Source organism: Tursiops truncatus, chromosome 2 (assembly GCF_011762595.2).
Source record: "Tursiops truncatus isolate mTurTru1 chromosome 2, mTurTru1.mat.Y, whole genome shotgun sequence".
NCBI lineage: Eukaryota > Metazoa > Chordata > Mammalia > Artiodactyla > Delphinidae > Tursiops > Tursiops truncatus.
Window position 1 is genome coordinate 47,738,928 of NC_047035.1, and position 24,725 is coordinate 47,763,652.

General features: G+C 38.4%; 1 protein-coding gene across 2 annotated transcripts in view; it reads left to right on the plus strand.

Moving 5' to 3' along the window:
* The window catches only part of FERMT2 (FERM domain containing kindlin 2), a 97,893-nt gene extending 78,794 nt beyond the window's left edge, over positions 1-19,099 (plus strand). For both annotated transcript variants that reach the window (XM_019923859.3, XM_019923858.3), the window contains 9 exons: positions 434-541; positions 4,187-4,321; positions 5,032-5,081; positions 6,270-6,394; positions 12,564-12,670; positions 12,808-13,029; positions 16,260-16,384; positions 16,714-16,855; positions 17,803-19,099. In XM_019923859.3, coding sequence (XP_019779418.1) covers positions 434-541; positions 4,187-4,321; positions 5,032-5,081; positions 6,270-6,394; positions 12,564-12,670; positions 12,808-13,029; positions 16,260-16,384; positions 16,714-16,855; positions 17,803-17,976 — 1,188 coding nt within the window. In that variant the 3' untranslated portion in view covers positions 17,977-19,099. The remainder of the gene's footprint in view (positions 1-433; positions 542-4,186; positions 4,322-5,031; positions 5,082-6,269; positions 6,395-12,563; positions 12,671-12,807; positions 13,030-16,259; positions 16,385-16,713; positions 16,856-17,802) is intronic.
* The last annotated feature ends 5,626 nt before the right edge of the window (positions 19,100-24,725 follow it).

The following is a 24,725-nucleotide window of genomic DNA, read 5'->3' on the forward strand; positions in this document are numbered from 1 at the left end:
ATGCCCTCTATTTTGGATTCTTAAAATAATTACTGTTTCCAAGGACCTGCCACTTTGTCTGGGTATGCTTTTCCACAGTGAGCAAGATGTTCCGCGAAATAATTAACTTACTGTCTGATTATGACATGTTAGTGTGGTAAATTGCAACAACAATACTGAAAAACAGTCAGTTCTACCTTACTTTAATGTCTTCAATTAAATTCCTTTTATTAAGGTCTGTAATACCTAATGTTTTATTCCCTGGAAAATAACATACAGAATCTGCTTCTCATACTGAATATGTAAAAATCTTATGGCATATTTTAATGCCATTTTTAATGAAAAATTAGATGTGGATATATTTAGGGATACGTAACCCTATAGGTAGTTTTTTCCCTTATTGTTAATGTAAAAGGTAATATATTACAAAAGAATTGTATCTCTTTTGCTGCAGTATGATGCAATCAGAATTAATCAGCTTTATGAGCAGGCCAAATGGGCTATTCTCTTGGAAGAAATTGAATGCACCGAAGAAGAAATGATGATGTTTGCAGCCTTGCAGGTAGTGGCGAGTATTGGTAAATGGGACTTTTCGGGGGAAAGGGTAGGGGATTATTTAAATGGTAAAGAGGCATAGTAATTCCAGTAGCATTCTGATAGGTAGTGTTTTACTTTTTGCTATGTAGAAAGTGAACAGACACTTAGAAGGCAAAATATGTGTGAATTTAATTTAATTTTTGTCTTATGTAAGAGATTAGTGGTATACTTAATAGTTACTTTTCTGTATCCTGTAGGAGAAAAATATCCTTCCACCCCTAGATGTATATAAGCTTAAAACTGTCCAGTTTTCCCCTGGAAATAAAATTTATATTAAGAATCAGATTTCTGAAATGAAGCTTTGCATAACTTGATAAATAACTGGGGATGGTAATATTTGTAAAATGGGCTATGGCAGAAATTAATACCTTTTAAGATGATAAAATTTTAAGAGACTAGTGAAACTAAACATAGATAAGTTTTTAGAATGGTAATCCTTAAGAAGTAGGTAGCTAATGTTAAACTAGTATTTTTCCAAATGTGGTTCTTGCTTACCACCTGTTTCAGAATTACAGTAGGGCTTATTAAAAAATTAATTGCCCACTTCATTACTGCTGTTCCCACTGGTAAAGTAATATTAAGGTGGCATCCACAAATCATTCTTGGAGACACTGAGGTCTGATTGACCACTAGATGAATTTTTCTAGATTAATAGTTTCAGATATCTGCGTGAGGCTTTGGCGAGTGTTCTCAGATTATGGTGGAATTCTATTTAAGTACTGGAAGCAAGGTTGACATTCAGTTATGAATATCTTTCACTATCACAATGATTTAATTTTTTCCTTAGAACACAAATAAAAATGCCCTCAATCTTCCAAATGTTTTTATGTACCCAGAACAGTTTCTCAGTTAAGACTCAAAAAAGTTGTCCTTTAGAGAGGAAGAGCAGCTCATTTCTCCTTAGTTTTACACACTGAAAGAAGGGAATCAAAATGAAGCCCAGACAGGGAAAATTGGTAATGACAGATGAATTAGTTTAGTTATTTTCTAGAGACATGCTTAATCAGTTAAGACTCTCATATTGTGTTTGTGGGTGATTCAGACTACCTGAAGAATTCCTTTAATTAAATTCTGGAGCAATTTTGTTCAGAGTTATCTCACTTGGTTTTATATAGTGTTCTCTCTACATCTTTCTCACTTAGAGTATGGGCTCATAATTTTCTAGTGAAAGTTTTGCTAATGACAGAATAATAATACATGTAAAATGTATGTGGGGAAAACCACAGGTTTTCTTATATAGTATTTCTTATCTTTTTATTATAAAAATAATGCATTTTTTTAAAAAGCCAACAGATATATCCCAGCACATAGGTGTTCAAAACTATTTGTTGAATGAGTATACACACAGTCATACTGTCATAGAAATGGGATTATTCTTCAGCTTTGCCCAACTCCCACCCCAACCCAATAAACATTAGATATTCCATTTCGATTCAGTGAAAAACACCTCAGAACCATGGATTTTAATTCATGGAGACTGAATGCCCCAAAGCATAGCTTTCCTGGACCATTTTAGAATATAGATTCATTGAGACAATTTTGGACTACAAATCCCCTGAGTTGTTGGAAGCCTTCCAAGAGACTGACCCAAAGCCTCTTGGAAACCATCCAGTACAAGAAGGGGGAAACTCTGAAAGTATGGCAAGGAGATGCCTAGGGTTTTTTATTTTAGACATAGGTTACAATCTGAACTATTCTCTCCTTAGAGCTTCTGGTTCCTTGTGTAAAATAAGTCTACAATAGTAAAAAGAAACAAAATAATGCAAAGTAAGAAGCTGTGGATAAAAAAAATTAAATTAGGTAAGTTAGTAACACTGTTTTTCAAGTATTTAGGTCCAATCATGTATTGTAACATTTAACAGATACTCCATGCCCCTTTGAAATCAAAACTGGATTTTATGACCAGTCCCATTCACATCCAGGATTTCTCCAGTATAACTCAGAAGGACCTTTTGCATCAGAATCATCTAAGGTACTTAGTAAAAAATGCAGATTCCAGGCTGGACCCCATATTTGCTGAATCAGAATCTCTGGGGGTGAACAAACCTGAGCATCTATATTTTTAACCAGCTCTCCATATGCTTCTTAATATGCTCTGATATTTGCGGCCACTGCCTGGGGGCCTCACCCTGCCTTTTTCTTCATGATTTGTGAATATGAAAATTTCTACCACTGTAAGGATCTCATTTCAGCACAACTGAAGATATAGCCAGAGAGTAGTCATTACTAATTCACTACATCTTAAAATACAGAGGAATGTTGATATTTGGCCTCAGGATTAGTTCACTAAATGTTCCCATGAATAGATTGTATTCAGTGAATGAGTCCTTCAGAAATATGGATTGCTACTTAGTGCTTTGAAAGGTAACTGATTAAGTGATTTAAAAGTTCTGCTTAACTTTGTATAAAACCTCTCTAAAGTTTAGCATCAAAATCTAATCATTAATATTTGTTCTAAACCACTTACCTAAGTGTATTTAAAATCATGACTACTTTTATACCCAAAGATCTTTCTATCTACATATAGGAGGAGTTATCACTACTCATTATATATACACAAATATATATATATATATATATATATATATATATATATATATACACATATATATATATGGGAGTATTCACATGTGTCGGTGGTATATGTATTCCCATATAAACATATTCTACCTTATTCTAATGTATGAATGAGAAGGTAAATGTCATCTCTCTCTGATCAGGTTTTCAGCATTGAATTGAGGATGGGGGAAAGTGGAACTTTAGTTTTCAACATAATAGTGATAACTAAATTTCCTCTGCTGGATAATAGTAGTAATATAAGGTAACCAATGTTAATCCATTTCTACAGAAGACTTTATGCATATTCTGTTCATTCATCCAATACTTGTTGGTTCTAGCCTGCGTTTTAGACGTGGAATACTGCAGTGGGGGAAAAAAGACACTTAAAAGTCTCTGCTCGTGGACTTCCCTGGTGGCGCAGTGGTTATGAATCCACCTGCCGGTGCAGGGGACACAGGTTTGAGCCCTAGTCCGGGAAGATCCCACATGCCACAGAGCAACGAAGCCTGTGCGCCACAACTACTGAGCCTGCGCTCTAGAGCCCGCGAGCCACAACTACTTAAGCCCGCGTGCCTAGAGCCCGTGCTCTGCAACAAGAAAAGCCACTGCAATGAGCAGCCTGTGCACCACAACGAAGAGTAGCCCCCGCTTGCCACAACTAGAGAAAGCCCGTGCACAGCAACGAAGACCCAGTGCGGCCAAAAATAAATAAATTTTTTTTTTTAATAAATTTATTCTTTTTTAAAAAAAGTCTCTGCTCATGTAGAGTTCAGTGGGAGAGGTGTTAACCCTCTAAATCCTAGGGACACCCAAACTGAATTCATTTGTATTTGTCCAGGGACCCTACTTTTTTGAGTAAACATTTATTAGCAGGTTTAGGACACTGATTTCAGGTGCCATGCCCATTATTTTCCTATCCTTCTAATTCTTAGAGACGTTTAGCTTTTCAGATTAGGTGATGAAAGACATTCAGTATAGATACAGATAATATCTCATTTTAAAATTTATAGTTAGAACAATCATTTAAATAAAATATCACTTCTGGTTTCAGTATCATATCAATAAGCTGTCGATCATGACATCAGAGAATCATTTGAACAACAGTGACAAAGAAGTGGATGAAGTTGATGCTGCCCTTTCAGACCTGGAGATTACTTTGGAAGGGGGTAAAACATCAACAATTTTGGTAGGGTGAATCTTTTACCTACTGATTTAGTTTGAACTGATGTTTATACCTTTCTGTGGAATTAGGTTTTCATGAAGTGTTTGGGGGATACAGAGAAATATTTAGTGCTTTAGAAAATACAGACATCAATTTTCCAGAAACTTTCAGGGAAATTGTTAACATTAATATTGTTCTAGTGTCTAGTGCTTCCAACACAGTAGAGATAGATCTTGACAGTCTGCACATTCTCTTACAAGTAGTGGGAGAATATTTCTTCAGAGGAAAAATTAATCTCAAGTCATGGTAAAATCCATTTAGTGATCTCCAAATTTGCAATATGACAAAAAGAAGAGAAAAATAGATCCCAGGAAAATTTTTAAATGCTTAGGTGTTAGTTATTACAGAAGAAACACTATTTTATGGACGGTTACAGTTACTGCTTATGCAGCTATAAGCAGTTTTAGCTATATTAAAATCAACAGTATATTCTTGTGGGTTGTATAAATTTCTATTTTGATCAAATTTTTAATAGCTTTTTATGCCATTTGAAAATACCATTGTATTGTACTATGTGACCATATAATGTGATTGTACCTTTAAAATCTTTATAATCTGTATTTTATGTAACTTTCCTTGTTTACTGAATAAGCTGGTTCTTGATATCAGATACTAAACAGTAGAGTTTCAGATTTTGTTTTCATGAGAAAAAAATGATTTAATTCTTTTCCTAGGGGGACATCACTTCCATTCCTGAACTTGCTGACTATATTAAAGTTTTCAAGTAAGTACAAAAGGGGAGGAATTCCAAATATTAATGAATAAATGTCAGTTTTATAGCCACGTTCACATTTTTGAAATTTACTCTGGCAAATGAGGGAAAATAACCATCTTTACCAAATTAAAATTGCAGTACTTATTAAGTTGTTTTATCTGATAAACATTTTCCTTAAGGTGGGGGAGGAGATTGTGTAAATCTAGATGGATTGCATCATACAGATTCTGAAACATACAGTGGCATATCAGTATAAAGCGTCCCGTCTGGGTGAAAGCAGTACATGATGAACTGCTGTTGTCAGTGGCTGTTTCTTTGTTTAGAGCCCCAGAATCTATTGAATTCTATTCATTTGGTGATGGGACATTTTATAACAAGGTTCCAGTGTATCTTATCTAGACTTTTAAACTGTCGATCTAGTCATACTCCACAGAATCAAGAGCGCTAGGCATTAAGGCAGAAAGAGGAAAGGAGGTGATGTGGAATATAAGATATAAAGCCATTTTGGAATAAACCATTTACTGTAGGTGAACATATAGCAGCTCCACATATGTAACATTTCTGAGCTAATGGCACAATTTCAAATGCTGCTCCCTACCCTACTTTGTTCTCCCTTTACACACCTTTTTTACCTACCTGCACTTTTCCTCATGCTTCCTGTTTGACATTGGAGTGACAAGTTAAAGTCACCACTGAATACATGCCTGAGAGATAAGTCACCACTGAATACATGCCTGAGAGATAAGCACTTCCCTCACTTTAGTCTTGCCAGGTAAACTTGCTTGTTTAGAGAGGCTCCAAAGGCAGCCCTATGGACATCATGAACTTGCAGGTAATTACAGGACCTAGGAACCTTCCAATCATTGACATTTACTTCACCTTTATTTTCCTATGCTTCCCATGTGACCTGCTAGTGATAGGGACAGCTACAACTGACAGAAATACTGGAATGTTTGCCTTACTGTCTTCCTCTGCCCACTCACTGTAAGATCTTCCTGAGTAGATTGAGAAAGGAGGGGCAAATCCAGTAAGAGCAACATTGAATATAACACACTGGCCAAAAGGGAACTGAATTCAGCATATGTAAAACTTGGTCTCAGACTTTTAACATTGTGAAACTTTGCTGCTAAAACATAGCATTGATAAAGTTATTTCAAAAGTGTTTTTTTTTTCCTTCTAATTCTGTTTGACACATAGGCCAAAAAAGCTGACTCTAAAAGGTTACAAGCAGTACTGGTGCACCTTTAAAGACACATCTATTTCTTGCTATAAGAGCAAAGAAGAATCCAGTGGCACACCAGCTCATCAGATGAACCTAAGAGGTAAGGAAAGCCTTGGAATGACCAATATTGATGGTGGAATATCTGTTAGCTAATATTCAATAAACTTTGTTTTGCTGGGGGATAAAGTTGTTTAGTTTTTTAGTTTCTTAGCTGCTTTAGGTACTTTTTTGTTTAGTATTCAATTTCACATGAATGTTTTGTTGTAATCTCTGTGCAGTCCTCACTTGAAGTGTGTGATTGTACTTTTATCCCAAGTAAATGTATGATGTCTCTTTTCTGTTCTTCAGTATTAGGACGTTTAGGTTTTCCTCATTCTGCAGGAGCTGCCCACTTAATTTTCAGGGTCTGCCTCATTCTCATCTGTGCTGTAGTCACATCTCCCCCCAGTTTTTGCTGGGGTCTCCCTTCCTCATCAGCATCCTCCTGACCTTCACTGCTAACAAGCTGGTCCAGCTCAGGCCCCCAGTCTCTTGGTTTTCTGGCTCACCAGTGGGTTAGCCACCTGCAGGGTTTAGCTGAGTTCTTCCCCTTTCCCAACACCTCTTCCCTGCACATTTTCGTCGTCATCAACACTGCTCTCGTCCTGGCCCCTGGGGCAGCCCCAGGATACCCCTCTGAGGCTCCTCCTAGCTGACAACCTGAATCTCATTGGTTTCCTCTTATTTCTTCAGATCCAAAGCTGTCTCAGAACAGGGGCTGGTACTTGAGGCACACATTGCTGGACCTGTTTCTGCGGTCCTGTGGCAGCTGTGGTGGGCTTGCTTCCTGTGGCCCAGACTGAGCCTGGCCAAGGGTCAGAGCTGCTGGTTTTGGTCTTTTTTTTTTTCTGTTCAGGTCTGTGGAGTTACAGCTTCATTTGGTTTTAGTGAGTTCTGTTGGTCCTTCACACTGCTCCTTCACCACTCTCATCTGTTGGATGCAGTGGTTCAGGTGGTAGGAGAGTTCCCTCTCCAGGTTGGTCTCGTTCTTCTGTGGCTGGAGGACATCCTGCTGCCTCTTTCTGTGATTCTCTGCAGCCTTCATCTGGTCTTGCAGATTGTTCATGAGCCTCTCACTCGCGGTGACGTTACTTAAAACTGCCAGCTCACTTCCAGTGTAGATACCACTTCCTCCAGGAAGCCTGCTCTCCACAGGCTCCCCAGCACTCGCTGCCCCGGGCACCCAGCATGCTTGGTGGGGGACGCGGCAGGTTGGCTCCTCGCTGCTCCACACTCCTTCTACTGTGCCTTCCCTTACAGCAAAGCTGCAAGACTAAAATACATCTTCCAGACTCATTTCCAGTGGGATTTAGATTCCAGCCAGATGCATTCTTGTGAGACTTGAATTCCTGAGTTAAGGGGTTGGAGAGGCAGTTAAGAAAGGCGTTAGGTGCTTCCGGGCTCCGGAGTTACATCTGTAGATCTGTATTCTTAATTTTTCTTAGTAAATTGTGCATTAGTATATTTTTAGTATATTTCAACACGATGTCCAAATCTCTCCCCTATCTCTATTCTGCCCAGTAGTCATCCGAACTATTGCTGTGTAGTTACACACATTTTAATAAATAGAAGGACCTCTGCCCTGGGTAGATGATCGCTGTGCCCATGTGTTGAAATTCTGTAATTTTCCTAAAACTTTTAGTTAGACTCACTGTCTTTTTCTCTAAGTCACGAGTTTAACTTTTGAGTCTTTACCATTATTTTTTACTCTCAAAATCTATTGCAGCTGTCCTCTTGCTTCCCTTTGTAGCTGCTCAGGACCAGCTGCAATTGTCCACTCTTGATTTAGAGACTTAATCTGTTTTCTGGCCCCTGTCTTCTCTGTCCCTATTACATCCTTAGTCTTCTCCTTCTATAACTGAGAAGTTAAGTCCCGGTATGGAGAACAGCCTACAGGGTGTCCTAATCCCACTTCTCCCAAGTCCTCCCAAGGAGCACTTTTCTAGCACATCACACTGGTGAAGGTAACACTAGACTAAGAATCAAATGGCCTAGATTCTGCTCTGCCAGTAAACTAAATCAAATGGCCTAGATTCTGTTCTGCTCTGCGATTTTGGAAAAGTAGCCTATCTGGACCTTAGTATCTTCCTCTGAGTAATAAGAGTGTTTAACTGGATGCTCTCTAAGGCCCCTAAGATATCTAAAATGCACAGTTCTAAAAAGTGCAGTTCAGCAGATGCTGATTGATCTCCTGCCATGAACTGTGCCAGGTACTAGAGACAGGAGCAAGAACAGATTACAGTCGCATCCTTCAGGATGTTTTAGAGCATGTCAGGAGATAAACAGCTACAATTCGGGCAGTAAATAGTACTTTAAAAAGTAAGCAAGAGATTAGAGGAGCAAAGAGGTAAGGGTGCTGTACCAGTTAGTCTTCAGTGACATTGGAGAGAATTAGGAGAGACTTCATGGGGGAAATAATGTCACAGTTACGATCCAAAAGAGAAAATTGTGATCTGTGGAAGGAAGGAGGAGAGTTGGTAAAAGAGACTGGTGTGCAGATGCGGGGAGAGAAGCATCCGCTGTCACAGGGCGGGTTGTGCTTCCCGAATATGGAGTTTAAGCGGGGAGGATGAACCCTTCCTTATTAGCTGTCGAGTCCATTCCTGCTAACTATGAGAGGTAATAGCAGAAGAAATTGGCAGGAATTGGAGGATAAAATTGTTAAGTTTTTTAAACTGGCAGCAATGAAGTGACACTGAAAGATTATTATGAAAATGATGGGATCTATCATACTTATGTTGGCTACAGTGTAGAGGAGTAATTTTAGAGCAGTGATAGTGATCCAAATTACGTTTATCAATATGGGTGGAGAAAAGGGCGCAACTTCATCAGATTCTGAGGAAGTTCGATCAACAGACTGGGTGATTGACCTGGGAGAGGCTCGGGGAGGGACTTGATTCTGGCTTGTGTAGCTGGGTGGATAGGGTGGTATTGAGATTGAGAATATAGAAGAGATGAGTTTGGGGAGGAAGATGAGCTTAATTTAATTGGGTTATTTTAAATTTGAGGTGCCGGTGGGATATCTGTTTGGAGCACGGGCGAGATCCATGCTGCAGATAGCAATGTGGTAGCAGTTAGTATTAATGGTAGATGTAGCCATTGGAATAGTTGTCTACAATATGAAAAGGCTAAGAGCAGAACCTTGCAGGACACCCATGTTTAAGGGACAGGGCAGATTAGAGGAGGAGGAACTTGCAAGGGAAATAAACCACAAAAAATAATATATAGGAAGACCATGGAAATGAGGCATGATGGAAGTTAAGGTAAAAGGTGTTTCGAAAAGGACAGTGTAGTGAATAGTGTCAGATGCTACAGAAAAGTAAGATTAAGCCTCCATAGGATTTAGCTACATGGAGGTGGTTAGTAACCTTGATTAAGAACAGATTCAGCAGATTTCAATGGGCTTTTAAGTATGGGAGCCAAAGTACAGTCATTGAGAGGTAAATAGGAAACAAAGATAGCTTTTTGATGAACCTTATCTGTGACAGAGAAGGAGGAAAGAGGGCAGTAATAGAAGAGAGAGGTATAAGGTAGAGGAGAGAGGCGTTTTATGGTTTAAGATGAGAGACTCAAGGAAGTTAAATGCTGATGGAAATGTCACAGTAGAAGGAAAGGAAGGGAGGTGCGAGGAGAAGATCTCTGTGATGGAGCAAGGCTCCTGACGGGTGGTAGAAAATTCAGCCCACTCGGATGTAAGAGCCTTGGGAGGAGAGACACCTCTTCCACTGTGTGGAAGCAAGGGCAGCCAGGTTTATCTGCTTTGGTGGCAGGAAGTTGGGGCACCTCACTTTTGATGGCTTTCGTCTTCTTGGGAAAGTAACATGTGAGGTTGTCCCCTGAGAGTGAGTGGCATAGGAGGCCTGAGAAGATGTGAAATAAACATTGTTGAGAATGTCTGCTAACACAGAAGGCTTGCCAGTGTCAAGGGGCGGGCTAAGGTTGGGAATTTACGAATTTCTGGTGAAACTTATCTGCTCAGTTTTGTGATTTTTTTTCTTCTCCCCCTTTTCCCTCATAGAGTGCTCAGCAGCCAGAGCAGAGGCAAGTAAGTGGTAGATGGCTGGGTTGAGCTAGGGTTAAGGGTTTGCTGAGTGTGTGTAATGGAAAGACAGTGAGTCTGGGGAGTTGGAGGTGACAGCTGGTGCAGCGGGGTCCAGGCTGGACTGCAGAGAAGGAAGAGGTGGAAACATGATGGGGAGAAAGTGATGGGGTCACAGGATTGGGTCTCTCAATGGAAGATTGTGATCAGAGTGGGCTGTTTGCATTTACTGCTTCAGAGAACTAGTAATTGGGTTACAGTGAGGTCCAGCATGTTACCGTGGAAGCAGGTAGCCTGTGCTTGGAGGAGGCGTGGGGTGAATACTGTCTGAAATGTGGCTACTGAGTGCCTCTGTGCTTACACTAGTGCCTGAGTTACCACTCGCTTGGTCTCTCCTTTTTTAGTTTTTTTTGGCATTTTACTTTAAAAAGAGGTCTAATTATTATGGGCTTGCGTACTTTAAATCTACTTGCATGATTAATGAAATTTGTGGCAAAGATTGTGTATCTTCAGACATCTCTTTGTTTTAACTTTGCAGGTTAAACATATTGCCACACAACTTCCTAATTGTTTCTAATGACTGTATAGGAGTTAATGTGGTAGCTATTTATGTGGAGTAAATATTCTAAAAAGAAAGCAAAGAGGGGAGAAGTCCATCAAATTAATGATTGAAGTTAATTCTGGAGAGGAGAGGATCTCTCCTTTATCTGACATGTTGTGTTTCTTTTATATGATACTTAAAACATTTATGTGATGGGGAAAAAAAATGACAATTTAAACATATGTTCTTTTTGTGTGATAGATACATAGAGGTTTATTATCTTGTTCCTTGTACTCTCTGTGCCGGGAGAAGTTGCTCCAGTACAAGGAGAAAGGCAACAGCAGGCCCTGCTAACAGTTTACATTCTTCCTCATAGAGCCTACTGGATGGTCTTAACACGTTTTGAGGGTGACATGACCTAAGTACTAACACTTGGAATACTCTTTAGGGAGCTTTGACATCTTCATTATCTTATTGATCCTACAGCATCCCTGTGAGGTCGAGTTTAAGGTCAGGATATTTGGCATAAATAAATTGGACATGATTATGAAGTGGTTGAGAAGCGTCTGGAACCCAAATCTGTCTGCTTGCAGAGCTCTTCTTCACTATATTATACTGGTTACTAATTTATGCTGACCATTGTCCCGTTATCTAACTGGGTATATACATTCAATAAATCTGTGTTCTCTTCTGTAAAGCCACCAGCTCATGGTTAACAGAGTTGATTACATGGATTTTTATAATCCATAAATGTATGTATTCCTGAAAACTTGCCAGTAGAGTGAAATTCTGCACGCCACTTATTTTCATACTGACTTCCCATGTATATAAGTTTATGTTACCTTCTATACCAGATGGACTTCTAATATATTGTGCTTACAGTTAATTTCTCATATGTACAAAGAAATGCTTAAGAAACTATTTTTGTTCAAATGATCACCCTCTGAATCGAACTACTTGTTAAGTATTCCAACACCCTGAAGTTTTGGAAGGAGGCCTGTGCCCAGGAGCATTCAGTTGAATCAGGAGATCCTGTGCCTCCCCTCCCCTGTGCCATTAAGCTTCTTGCTTCCACACAGGAATAGGAGAGGAGAGCAGTTGAGTTAGGGAGCAGTGGGGTCCTAAGGAGGCCCTTATGATAGGACTCTAGCTCAAACTGGGTAATCCACCCGAAACATGCCTTTTTTTAAAAGCATCATAAAAGTCATTTATTCTGACCCAAACACAATTAAGTTAGGATTTAATTATAGAAAGATATTTAAAAATCCCTGTACATTTAGAAACCTAGGGAAAAAATCCCAAATAACTTAAGATTCAAAGAACTGAATGATACTAAAACAATACATATAAAACTTGTGGGATGGAGTGCAAGTGTTTTTGGTAAAATATCCTTTTAATAGGACTCTTTGCTTCTCTTCTCAATCAAGGGCCACAAACTCTGTGCAGTTAAATCTCTTGTATATTATATAGATCTGATTCTTTGCTCCACCCCCGGACAAAATTACTGAGCATAAAGAATTTATTCCCTGATTTATAGATTCCACGACAGCAAATTCAACATGTTAAGATGGCATAAAATGAGGGCTACCTATATTGGCTTGGGATTTCTTAAGAGTAAATTTGATCATTTTAATAATTTTTTTACTACAGGGTGTGAAGTTACCCCAGATGTGAACATTTCAGGCCAAAAATTTAACATTAAACTCCTCATTCCAGTTGCAGAGGGCATGAATGAAATCTGGCTTCGTTGTGACAATGTAAGTTTTCTGATTAAAAGTAAAACTCAGTGTTCTTTGCTTCCTTACGTAGTGAGTTGACCATTCATTCTTATATTTTATACTCAAAGGACCCCATCATGGGATAGATTTCAAACCTCAGTATTTCTTTTCAACAGGAAAAACAGTATGCACACTGGATGGCAGCCTGCAGGTTGGCCTCCAAAGGCAAGACCATGGCGGACAGTTCCTATAACTTAGAAGTTCAAAATATTCTTTCCTTTCTGAAGATGCAGCATTTAAATCCAGATCCTCAGTTAATACCAGAGCAGATCACAACCGATATAAATCCTGAATGTTTGGTGTCCCCTCGCTATCTAAAAAAGTACAAGAACAAGCAGGTACTTGATTCACTTTACTTCATCTGCTATTTTCTGCTGATTGGTTTTATTAACTTTCTACATATACTTTAGCTTCCCCCTCTTAAACCCAACTTTTTCATTTTAATTGGTAGTCTTAATTTCGTATTAGGTGGTTAAAACATAAAATAAGAAATAAATAGCTTTCAGTCAGTTTAAATTGGTCGTTTAAGAAAAGCCTTATTATTTTAATATGAAAGATAATGAGGTGGAATATTGGGAGCATATTTATTCTAAACAGCCTGAGGAAATCACTCTGCTAACAGGATGTTCTTTCAGGAAATTGAATATGGTCTTACTGCATTGTGTTCCTTAATTCATGCAGCTTTATTCCTTATATAAAGTAAGTCTGATATAAAGCACAGCCAGCATTTCCCAACCAAATCTGTGATGACTCTTCTTGCTGTCAAAATTGACTTTTTCAGCTTTGGAAATAAACTTTACGAGGGTAGATAGAGTCCACGTTGAACATCGTCTTTTCTTAACATTAACAGGCAAAACCTAGGCAACATTTGCGTAATGTGACAAAGTTTGGTAAATTTTCATTGAAACTTACTGCTTTTGTTCCGTCTGTCTAGAATTCCTTTACTGGAAATCAATACCATAAGAGGATTGCTATTTAGGAAAAAGGTTCTTTGGTACAACGTAAAAGGTTCTTTGCCAGGGGAGTTTCACTTGGGATAGCCCCCAGTATTCTCTACACCCAGCATCATGCCATAAAAGGAAAAGGTTCCAGTTTAGGAGGGGAGTGAAGAAGAACTTTGAAATAAATACTTCATTTTTATCTAGTTTCATTTTTATTTTTGTTAAGGAGTAATTTTAAAACATTACTGGAAAGGCCCAGTGATGTATCCAGAACACTTACTAATTCTTAACTTTAAATACAGTCTTTATCATATGGATATGAAATCACTTAGCTAGAAATGTTCAGAAGTTTTAATCACCAAGTATTCATCTTTAAGTTGCAGAGGTTGTGTAAACTGCATGGAAATGGTCTGTCCCACGGTCATATGGAGTGGGAGTAGTGAGGAATGGAGGAAATGCAGCCCTGGGGAGCTTTGTGGAATGTAGATTGTAAGTTAAAAAGGGAAAGTGAATCGAGTTCTAATTTCATTTTTTATTCTTAGTTAATTCATTTAAAAATTATTTATAAAGAGACTTGTCTCTAAAAGTGGATTCATTTGCCTTCAAAGTCAATGAATAGTTTCAGATCTTTAGCAATCTCATTTCACTATCAGGTATTAGGAAAAAAAGATCTTAAAGTATAATTGTGAAGACTGCCAAATGTTGGTTTAGTTGTCAGACAGGTATTGTTTTCTCAGAAGCCTTTAAAATGATAGTTTTTGCTTTAAAAGTACTTTTCTGTTGGTGAGTTCTTTAATAGATGTCAGCTGAAAATTCTCTTGAGAACAGAGAATGTGTGACTGTCTTTAACTGGCAGGATGGCAGTATGTGTGTGGTCTGAGATTAAGGATCTTTCTAGCCCTGTCTTCCACATTGGCATCTTATCAAATGCACATTCTTTTTGAGTTCTCCTTGGAGGTTGAGTCATATTATTGCCCTGACACCTAGTAAGTGCTGATAAGCAGGAGTTTAGTTTAGTTTAGTTGTGTCAGGTGTGTACTAGTCGTTGGACATATTGCTCAGTAATTGTTTGTTAAACTGTATGATCCAGTGGCACTCCGGGCTCAGGTAGGTCTAAGACGTGCAGGCCATGGGGTCATTCAGCCCTACCAGGGCATAAAGTCTTTGGGTCCATCAATATAGCCTTTGTTATAGTTAATCTACTTTAATTCCTAAAAACTATATATTAATTAAATTTGCTATGGATATTTTTTACATAGATGTCTCCCAAACTGGATTTTAACATTTTAAAGGAAAGAATTGTTCTACGTCTTATCCATGTTAATCCAAATTGAAATGGACCAATATGTTTATAGCCACCACTCCTACTGTAGTGTATGGCATATTTTTATTTTCCCTTCCAGGAAAAAGGATGCAAAAAACAGATGGTAATTGAGGGATTTGCTTTTCTTGTGTAAATAAGAAAACAGTATGGTCACTGCACTTATTTTATGCCTTCAACTTATTTCTGAAAAGCGGTGCATGGACATATTATCTGACTCAATATGAGACAACATTAAAGGCTTTTGAATATTAATTTTTATTTTGCTACTAAAATCATTAGCTTTTACCCTAACCAGTAAGAACTGGTACATGAAGGGGGAAAGGTTATTTGCTCTTAATTTTCTCCCTACAAATTTCTACCCTTAATTTTAGTAACACTTAACAATCTAAAATAATGGGAAGTGTTTCTCAGTATTCTAAATGGAAAGTAATCGCTGCTTTCTCATTTTCATTTTCATGCTTGCATTTACTTTGCTTGGTTTCCATCTAAAGTAATTTTTTGCATGGTTTTTGGCTGGAATTTTGGTTTGCAGGTTACCGCAACTTTTTCTTTGCTTCATTGCCATTTTTTCTGATTGCCTTTTTTTCTTTCTGCTTCCTTTTTCTTTTCCTCGCATTGCCATCTACAGCCAGGCTATATAAGAGATTTGGTAAGTTCTCCATATTTACAAAAAAAAGAAAGAAAGAAAAAGAAAAGAAATAACTAAAAATATTTAAAGCCCTAGCTACAATCTCCCCTCATGGATTAATTTCCTTCTACTCTTTGAGGGAATAGTCATCCCAAAGTGAGTATAATTTAAATTAAAAAATTAACCTTTCTAATGATTCCTTTAGAAAATTTTTAAAGTTATTACAGTGATTTCAAGTACTTTAAAGCTGCTAAAAATATATATTATTCCTGCTAGAAACTTGTATGCCAGGTACTCATTCTGATCATATTATCTTGGTGCTGAATTTAAAACCCCTCGTGTATATGAGGATTAGAAAATATAGTTTTATAATGCAGTATCATATGTATGTGTACTTGAATATGTCTCAAGAATGGCAGTTACACAGTCCTAATAGTTCACTGTTTCTTGACATATGGAAACTAAAATTAAGAAAAAATATATATTGAGGTTTATTTTGGAAAGTCATTGTTTTACTAAAATTCCCAAATGTAGCTTCAGATATTTTCTAATTCCAACTCTTGCAATACATAATTTTGGGTGGGGCACATAATTCAATGTTTTAATCTTTTTTGCCTTGATTCTACCATGAAAGAATAATATCTAATGGTAAAGATGATGTTTAATCATGTTTAGATAACAGCAAGAATCTTGGAGGCCCATCAGAATGTAGCTCAGATGAGTCTAATTGAAGCCAAGATGAGATTTATTCAAGCTTGGCAGTCATTACCAGAATTCGGCATCACACACTTTATTGCAAGGTCAGTGGTTCTACTAAGCACCTATGTGTAAACCATAATCTGTGCCTTTTTACTTAATCTACTTCATATAATTAGAAATTGAACATTTAAAGCTACCTCCTGAGACCCATTAACCTGTTACACAGTAAAATTTAAAGAATGTTGGAATGTATTTTCTATACTTATAATTGTTTCATCAAAAATTCAAAATGATTGCATTTCTGTTTTGTGCAAGAATAGCACTTTTTTTAGAATTAAAACACACGTGTCTTGAAGAAAAACAGACCAACATGTCCCCCTCCCACCCCCAACATGTTTTAAAACATTTATTTATGTTTTTAATGCTGTAGATTCCAAGGGGGCAAAAAAGAAGAACTTATTGGAATTGCATACAACAGACTGATTAGGATGGACGCCAGCACAGGAGATGCAATTAAAACCTGGCGTTTCAGCAACATGAAACAGTGGAATGTAAACTGGGAAATAAAAATGGTAAGCTGTAACTATGCTACTTGAATGCATATGTAGTCCGTCTGCTAAAAATGAATGAATTAAGAAGAAAAAGGCCGATAAATTCTATTCATTTCCTACTTAAACTTGCCTATTTCATAACTAGCCTAGATATTAAATTCTAAGAACATAATTATATGTTACACTAGTGCCTCGTCTTTAAGGTTATCTTTCTATAACGGATAAATAGGTAAATATTTCTCTTTAGATAAGTAGCAGCTACTCTTTATTGAATGCCTGTGCCAGGCATGATACTAGACCTCACCTCAGCCCTGTAAGGTTGATGGATTATCCCCACTTGACAAATGAGGACGCTAGAATTTAGAGGACTGAGGGCCGTCACTGTCCATGACCACACACTTAGTAACAGAATCAGGATTCAAACTGGGATACTTAGGGCTCTAAAGCCTGGCACATCATGCTGCCCCTAGCCTTGGAGTACATGATTATCATTTAAAATAAACAGGATGTTTTTACTAGTAAGTCATCTGTTTTAGGGTCGCTGGGTTTGTTGTATCGATTTCAGTTACTTCATAGAACCTTGTATTTCTGAAATATTCAAACATGAAACCTAAAGGTTAAATATCTAAAGCAGATATTAAACACAGGAAGTAGGTTTTCTCCCAGGACTTCAAGAGAGACATTCTCATTAATTGAATCACCAGAGACCATTTGGGAACCTAATGACCTAAGCCCCCTTGCATTCAGTCTTCCTTTTCAGAACAAGAAAACTAAAAAGGAGGAGGGGAGAGGCTAGTAAACTTTAGTTATGCTTTTGGACTTAAAGGCATTATTAGTTTAGGATTAAAAAGATATTTGAGGACCAGCAAGTATTTTGTGATAAGGACAGACCTTAAGCGCAGTAGCTTCACTTGGACCCAACCATCTGGAGTTTTGCAGGGACTGATCGTTCTCTGTCTTTGTTCTAGGTCACTGTAGAGTTTGCAGATGAAGTACGATTGTCCTTCATTTGTACTGAAGTAGATTGCAAAGTGGTTCATGAATTCATTGGTGGCTACATATTTCTCTCAACACGTGCAAAAGACCAAAATGAGAGTTTAGATGAAGAGATGTTCTACAAACTTACCAGTGGTTGGGTGTGAACAGAAACGCTGTGTAATGAAGCTCCATGGCCATAACAGTTATTTAAGTTTAAAAGCTGTTTGTTATATGCTGCTTAATAAAGTAAGCTTGAAATTTATTATTTTATCATGAAAACATCTTTGCCTTACCAGACCAGTTAATCTGTGCACTAACAAGCACGGCTATTACTCGCTGTCATGATACAATGTATGGACTTGAATATGGCACACGTTCCTTAGGGCCATGAATTGAAAACAAGTAGTGGGCAAGTCAGAAACAAAACATCACTGATTCAAGCTAGCCAAACTGTATGTAAGAAACTCAAGCCATCTACTTTAAAGCTATCCAGGGCTTAAACTATATGAAGTCTATTTATCATGTTTAATGCATGTGTTTTAATGTATGTTTAATTTGACCTCGTATTTTTCAAACAGCCTATACTTCTGGTCGCCATTTGTCGTCTGTCTGCTCCCAACCCCCCCCCTCCAAAATAAATCAGGCCTGCAGAAGGTGCCTGATATTTAATACTGTCGTTGTTTGATCTTGAAGGAAATAGCTGTTAGTCGTCATGCCTGGTTTGTTTTTGTCCTTGAATAAGCATGTATGTATATTGTCTTGTGTTTTTATTTTTACACCATATTGTATTACAACACTTTTAGTATTCACCAGCATATTCACTGTCTGCCTAAAATATGCAACCTTTGCATTACAATATGAAGTAAACGTCTATGAAGTATGCATTTTGTGTAACTAATGTACAAACACAAATTTTATAAGATTGTACAGTTTTTTAAAAAACTACTCACAACTAGCAAATGGCTTGGATGTTGCATCTTTGCAATTAATTAAATGCTCTTTAAAATATAATTAATGTGCAGTTTTAATATCTGCTAAATTAAGGATGACTTCATTATAGTCATGATTTGCCACAGTGTCCTTAACTCGAATGCCTGGACTGGCTGTGTTCTAGTCTGTTGCGCTGTTACAATCCGCATTGGTGCTAGTCAGAAAATTCCTAGCTCACGTAGCCCAAAAGGGTGCCAGGGAGGGGGTAGATTACCAGTATTGTTCAATAATCCATGGTTTAAAGACTGTATAAATGCATTTTATTTTAAATAAAAGCAAAATCTTTTATTTAATGTTTCTTTTGTACTTCTTGTTTTTACTGTTTACATGGCATTAACTTTGTAGAAGTGATCTTTTGCCTTTTGGAAGTGCTCTACCTGCATCTTGTGAGAACAGCTTGCTTAGTATTCTGTAGTGTCACCAGACAGACATACTTAATCTCTAAGATGGAGTCTTCCACTTAAATAGAAACCCCTCATTTTTCCTACTACTTAGGAATGAACTGTAAAATATTTATATGTTAGACATGTAGCTATAAACAGAAATATGACAGATGAACTGCACTGTTGACTTGGGCAGAACTGGTTTTAAACAACAAAATGACTCAGTTTCAAAAACTACAATTTTTATGAATTTACTCCGTATTGTTACTGCTATCGCATCATCATTCAGACTCAGAACTTCAGTTCTGGACTTTTCTCCTTTACCCCGTGCAGTTAATCAGGCCAAGCCCTGTTGATATTTCCCTCATGCGGCCCAGTGTCTTTCATTTGTCATTGCTCTCACCATCCCCTGAATTCAGGTCTTTGGTCTGTGTCACATTCTCCATGGCTTTTCTTTGTACTCTAAGGCCAGGTCATAACATAAATTTAAGAGCTCCTTCCCATTAAAAAAAAAAAAAGTAATAATATGTTCCCTTAAGTACAGATCACCAACTTGTACAGTCTCTTGCTAAAAGCCCTAAAATACATTTAGTCTATGGCGTGCCCGAGTCGTTGATGGTCCCACGGCCTCCCCACAAGGGAGCGAGGAGCCTCTGTGCTGACTTCCCTGCCTCTGGTTGCCCCACTGCCCTCCCAGTGATATCAAGATTAATTTAGCCCCAGCAGAGCAACAGGTTATGCTCTAATAACTCTTGGTTGCTTACAGCATAAAAGCTAAAAGTCCCCAGTTAAGTGCTCAGAGGTCTTCTGTGGCCTGTTTCCCAGGTCACATTTTTTCACCCTTATCTCCCAACAGTCTTCTGCATACTTCACTCAAACTGGGCGGCTGTAGACACACTTTGCACTTGCCCATCTCCATGTCATTCCCCAAACCTGGGATGTCTTCATCCCCAAACCTTCTAGTCTCCACCTGTCCAAATCTCAGCATTCTGTAGCATTTTAGAAAGAGCTCAAGTGTTCTTTCTTCCATGAATACTTCCAAGTTTCCTTGTAGCCAAAAATTTTCTGTTAACTCTGAACTGCCGTTGAATTTGGTCCTTTTTGGAACTTAAGAGCAATCATCTTTATTGAGTATATCCTATTGCCCCTAATAAATGATTACTTCCTTGAGGACTGGATCTGAGCCTCATGGTTTTTACCTAGGATCAGTTAACATACATTTGTTTATTGAATATAGTGATGGCCATCTTGGAAATCAAGGAATTATTACATCTTAGAATTTTGCAGCCTCAGCATAGTTTAGTACGGAGGAAACAAACATTTTTGGCACACCAACTGTGCACTAAGAGGCATGCTAAGTGCTTTCACATACGTTATCTAAAGATTCGTGCAATTCAACCTCATTTTATAGGTGAAGCTCAGAGAGACCAAGTGACCTGTTTGAAGTCACACAGCTATAACTGACAAGTGCCAAGGCAGAGCTAGAAGTGGAACCCTGGTTTCCATCTCCCTGTCCAGTGGTATTAAAAACAAAGCCTTCATGAATCCTGGGGAACCCTATTGGTGGTGATCTCTCTACAGAGATGATACCAGTCCATGAAAAGAACACTGGCAGGGCCTGTAGCAACATAGTTTCTGGTTTCTGCTCAGTGACTCAGCTTTAAGTGGACGTGAAGGCTCCGGGGATGGGAGACTAAGCTCCCTTCTGACTCTTCAGTCAGGAGGTTAGAGACCAGCTGGAAGCCCCTGATGTAGTTAAGTCAGTAATCTTCACTTTGTACAAATTATTTTTTACAAAACCTTGAACTTCAAGTCAGGTACCTAGAGACGTGAACTTATTTTTCCACGGTATTACTGAGGTATAATTGACAAAACTGTAAGATATTTAAAGTGTACATTGTGATTTGCTGTAGGTACACACTATGAAAGGATTCCCACCACCTAGCTAATTAACACATCTATAACCCCAGAGACGTGAACTTTGTAGAAGGAAAGCCACTTGGCAGTTCTTGACTTGCTCTTACACAGGACAAAAGGCAACACTGTAGCAGATAGTGCATATTTCATTTTGTATTCCATAGTTGTTTTTTAATGTTAAAAGTCTTAAGGTGCTTTAGTTATCAGTGATGTAGTGGGATCAGACCAACCTAGATTCCTGACCCTTAATTTATGTAGGAAAAACCACACAGAGTTAACTCTACCTACACTGAATGTAGTAGTTTCTTAGTAAAATGTTAGGTTGTTTTAAACTCAAAACTTTTTTGATTCTCTGGAATGCGTCCTTATCCTATACCTTTCATAATTCTTTCTACCCCCTATAATTAAGTTTGACAAGGGCTGCTGCTGTTCTTAGACCATCAATCAAAACATGGTAATGTCTTCACCACTTTGATAATTCAGAAAATAAGAACAGGGCTTTCTGAAATCCATCCCTTTGTGACAGAGTATCATCACTGATACTTCCTGAATGCCTCTCCTCCACACGTGACCCTGCACAGCTGCCGTCTATGCTCTGCTTTACTCTAAAAATGCAGACACTGATTCCAAAAAATCCTGCCACCCCCTCCCAAAACATTTTTGTGGCTACTGTAGCCACTCCCTCTTTTTGCAGCTATACAGTTGCAAAGAAAGGCAGAGGTGAGCTGACTTGCTATCTGGGTGTAGACCTAATAGACATGTACAGTACGAAGTTGATCCAGTTCTCATTCTGCTGATAAAGCTCCTGTCATCTCTACACAGTACTATGCAGGAAGAAGGTGTTTACTGAAAGCTCTTCAACAAATTAACTGTGTCTTCATCTGTGTGAACTGCTTTGGTTTGGCAGCTCAAGAATGGGGGAGGTGACAGAGAGAGTGACAGGAAATGGGAAATTGTCAATCTGGGTAAGAGGAATGAAACTCCGAGTGGACGGCGGAGCCATCCAGAACAGGAAACAGGGTAGCAAAGAAGCCTTATCTGGTGACCTTATTTCCCGCTGTGCTGACTCCTCTCTTGCTTTCTCTGCTTTATTTAATAAACAATACAAAGTTTCCCAGGCTGAATGTGTACATTAAAATTCTCTATTTATTCCCTTACTGAACAGTTACCAGAGTGTGCACACACACGCGTGCACGCTCACACACACACACACACACACACACACACACACACACACACACCCCTAGTTGAGTTTCCCTTTTGATATCTGGGCCTGGGCCTGCATATTACTAAAAATTATAAGCACTTAAAATAATTTGAGACCACTATTTCCTGAGCTCTAGTTATAGTCTCATGTGGCTTCATTGGCCAAGCACTATCTATATTACTGCTCAGGGAAGTAGTCCAAGTTCAATGTTAATTAAATTTGTGATAAAAACAGCACGACCAACCAGACAGGTTTAACATATCTGTATTAATATGGTTTGTAGATATTGGACAATTTTTTAAAAAACACCTTCTGAGCATAAATTCTCATCTCAAATCTAAATTTCATGAACTTCATTTTTATGACCAAGTAACATTCAAGTAAACACATTTACTCTGATATTTACTGTTCAGAACATCTAAACCTTGTTTCTGTCTTCCTTGTCTAACTGCAAATTCAGTTAGCTCTTAGAAGGAAGATTTAGAAAACAGCATTTCTTCTATTCCAGGAGCACAAGGGGCCAAGAATAGCTAAGATGCTCCTAGAGAACAACAGGTGAGGCCTTACCAGACAGCAAGAAGTCGTTTAACACTAGACGGAAAGTGTGGTGTTGGCACAGAGATAAATAGGATAATGGAAGATCCCAAACACACCCCAGAAGCAAACACGCCCACGTAAGGAAACTTGATTTCCAAAAGCCAGCCTTGCAGATCAGCATGAAACACAAGGACTGCCCACCAAACGGTGCTGGTGTTTATCTTTATGGAAGGAATTTAGACCACTAACCTCATCTGTGAATGTAGTAGTCCAAGTCAACTCCAGATGGATTAAATACTTAAATAGGGAAAGAAGAAAACTTTTAAAAGATAACGTAAGAGAGCATTTATGACAGTGGGGAAAGAGCCTGTGTATTAATAAGACAAAAAGTACAAACCAGTTCTGTCCAAATGAGAACTATAAAGATATTATAAAGTGTAAAAAGGCAAATCAAACTGGGGGAGAGATTTGCAACACATAATTGACAGAGCATTACCATCTGGTACACATGCTCACTGATGAAGCCAAAAGAAAAATGGACAGAAGACTGGAACGGGTACTTCACAAAAGAGGAAGGCTGAATGGCCAGTGAATCTACAAAAAACTGTACAACTCTGCCAGGATTCTAGAAAATGGAGGAAGAAACAAATTTTAAATACAACTAAAATACAGCTTCACACATGCCACATTGGAAAAATGTTTAAAGTCTGACAATATCAAGTATTGGCCAGGATGTGTAATCACTGGAATACTTGGTGGTGGGAATATAAACTGGAACAGAGCCCTGCACAAACACTTTGATATCAAATGGTAAAATTAAAGATGTATCCTATAGGCCAGCAGTTCCACTCCTGGGTATGTATAGAACCTGGAGAAACTCTTGCACGTGCAATCCAGAAGACACAAACGTGAATATGCACAGCAGAACTACTTATAATAGCAAAAAAACGGAAATCAAATGTCCATCACGGTAGAACGGACCAAATATAATACAGTCATAAAATGCAATCAAAATAGTGAATAAATTCCAATACAAAACAACATAGATGAATCTCAACCTAATGATGAATCAACAATCTAGCTTGCAGAACACATAGTATGATTCAAGTTTTAAAATGTACAAGATTTTTTTTAACATTAAAAACGGAAGTAAGCGAGTCTTGCTTTTGACAGCTGCCACTCTATTCTTCTGATAGACTTTCCTGGATCTGGACTGGATCAGCACATGGGTCTGGCCCATCCTGCCAAGTGAATCACTAATTGGCTGACTGTTGGGCTGCCCTGGTTTACGAATGGAGCTAATGAGCCCAGGGTCAGGGGTTCATTCCCCTTGCGGTCCAGTTGGTTTTGCTCTGTTTCATGCTCACGGGCGGCACCACTATTCTGTGAACAGGCAGGCTTAGTCACATGAAGGACTGGATAAGAAAAGATCTATCAGCTCAATCAGAAAATCAACTTAAAGCTCAAGGCTCAGGGCTTCCCTGGTGGCACAGTTGGTAAGAATCCGCCTGCCAGTGCACAGGACATGGGTTTGAGCCCTGGTCCGGGAAGATCCCACATGCCGCGGGACAACTAAGCCTGTGCGCCACAACTACTGAGCCCGCACACCTAGAGTCTGTGCTCCGCAACAAGAGAAACCACCGCAACAAAGAGTAGCCCCTGCTCAGCACAACTAGAGAAAGTCCGCGTGCAGCAACGAAGACCCAACGCAGACAAAAGTAAATTAATTAAATAAATAAAATTTTTAAAAAAAAGCTCAAGGCTCTGGTCAATATACAAATCACAGCATTGTTACTTATAAGCCTTCGTGAGGATGTCAACTCAGATCTTATTAAACCATCCAGGTCATAGCAGAGGAGTCAGGGAACTTATTTGACAC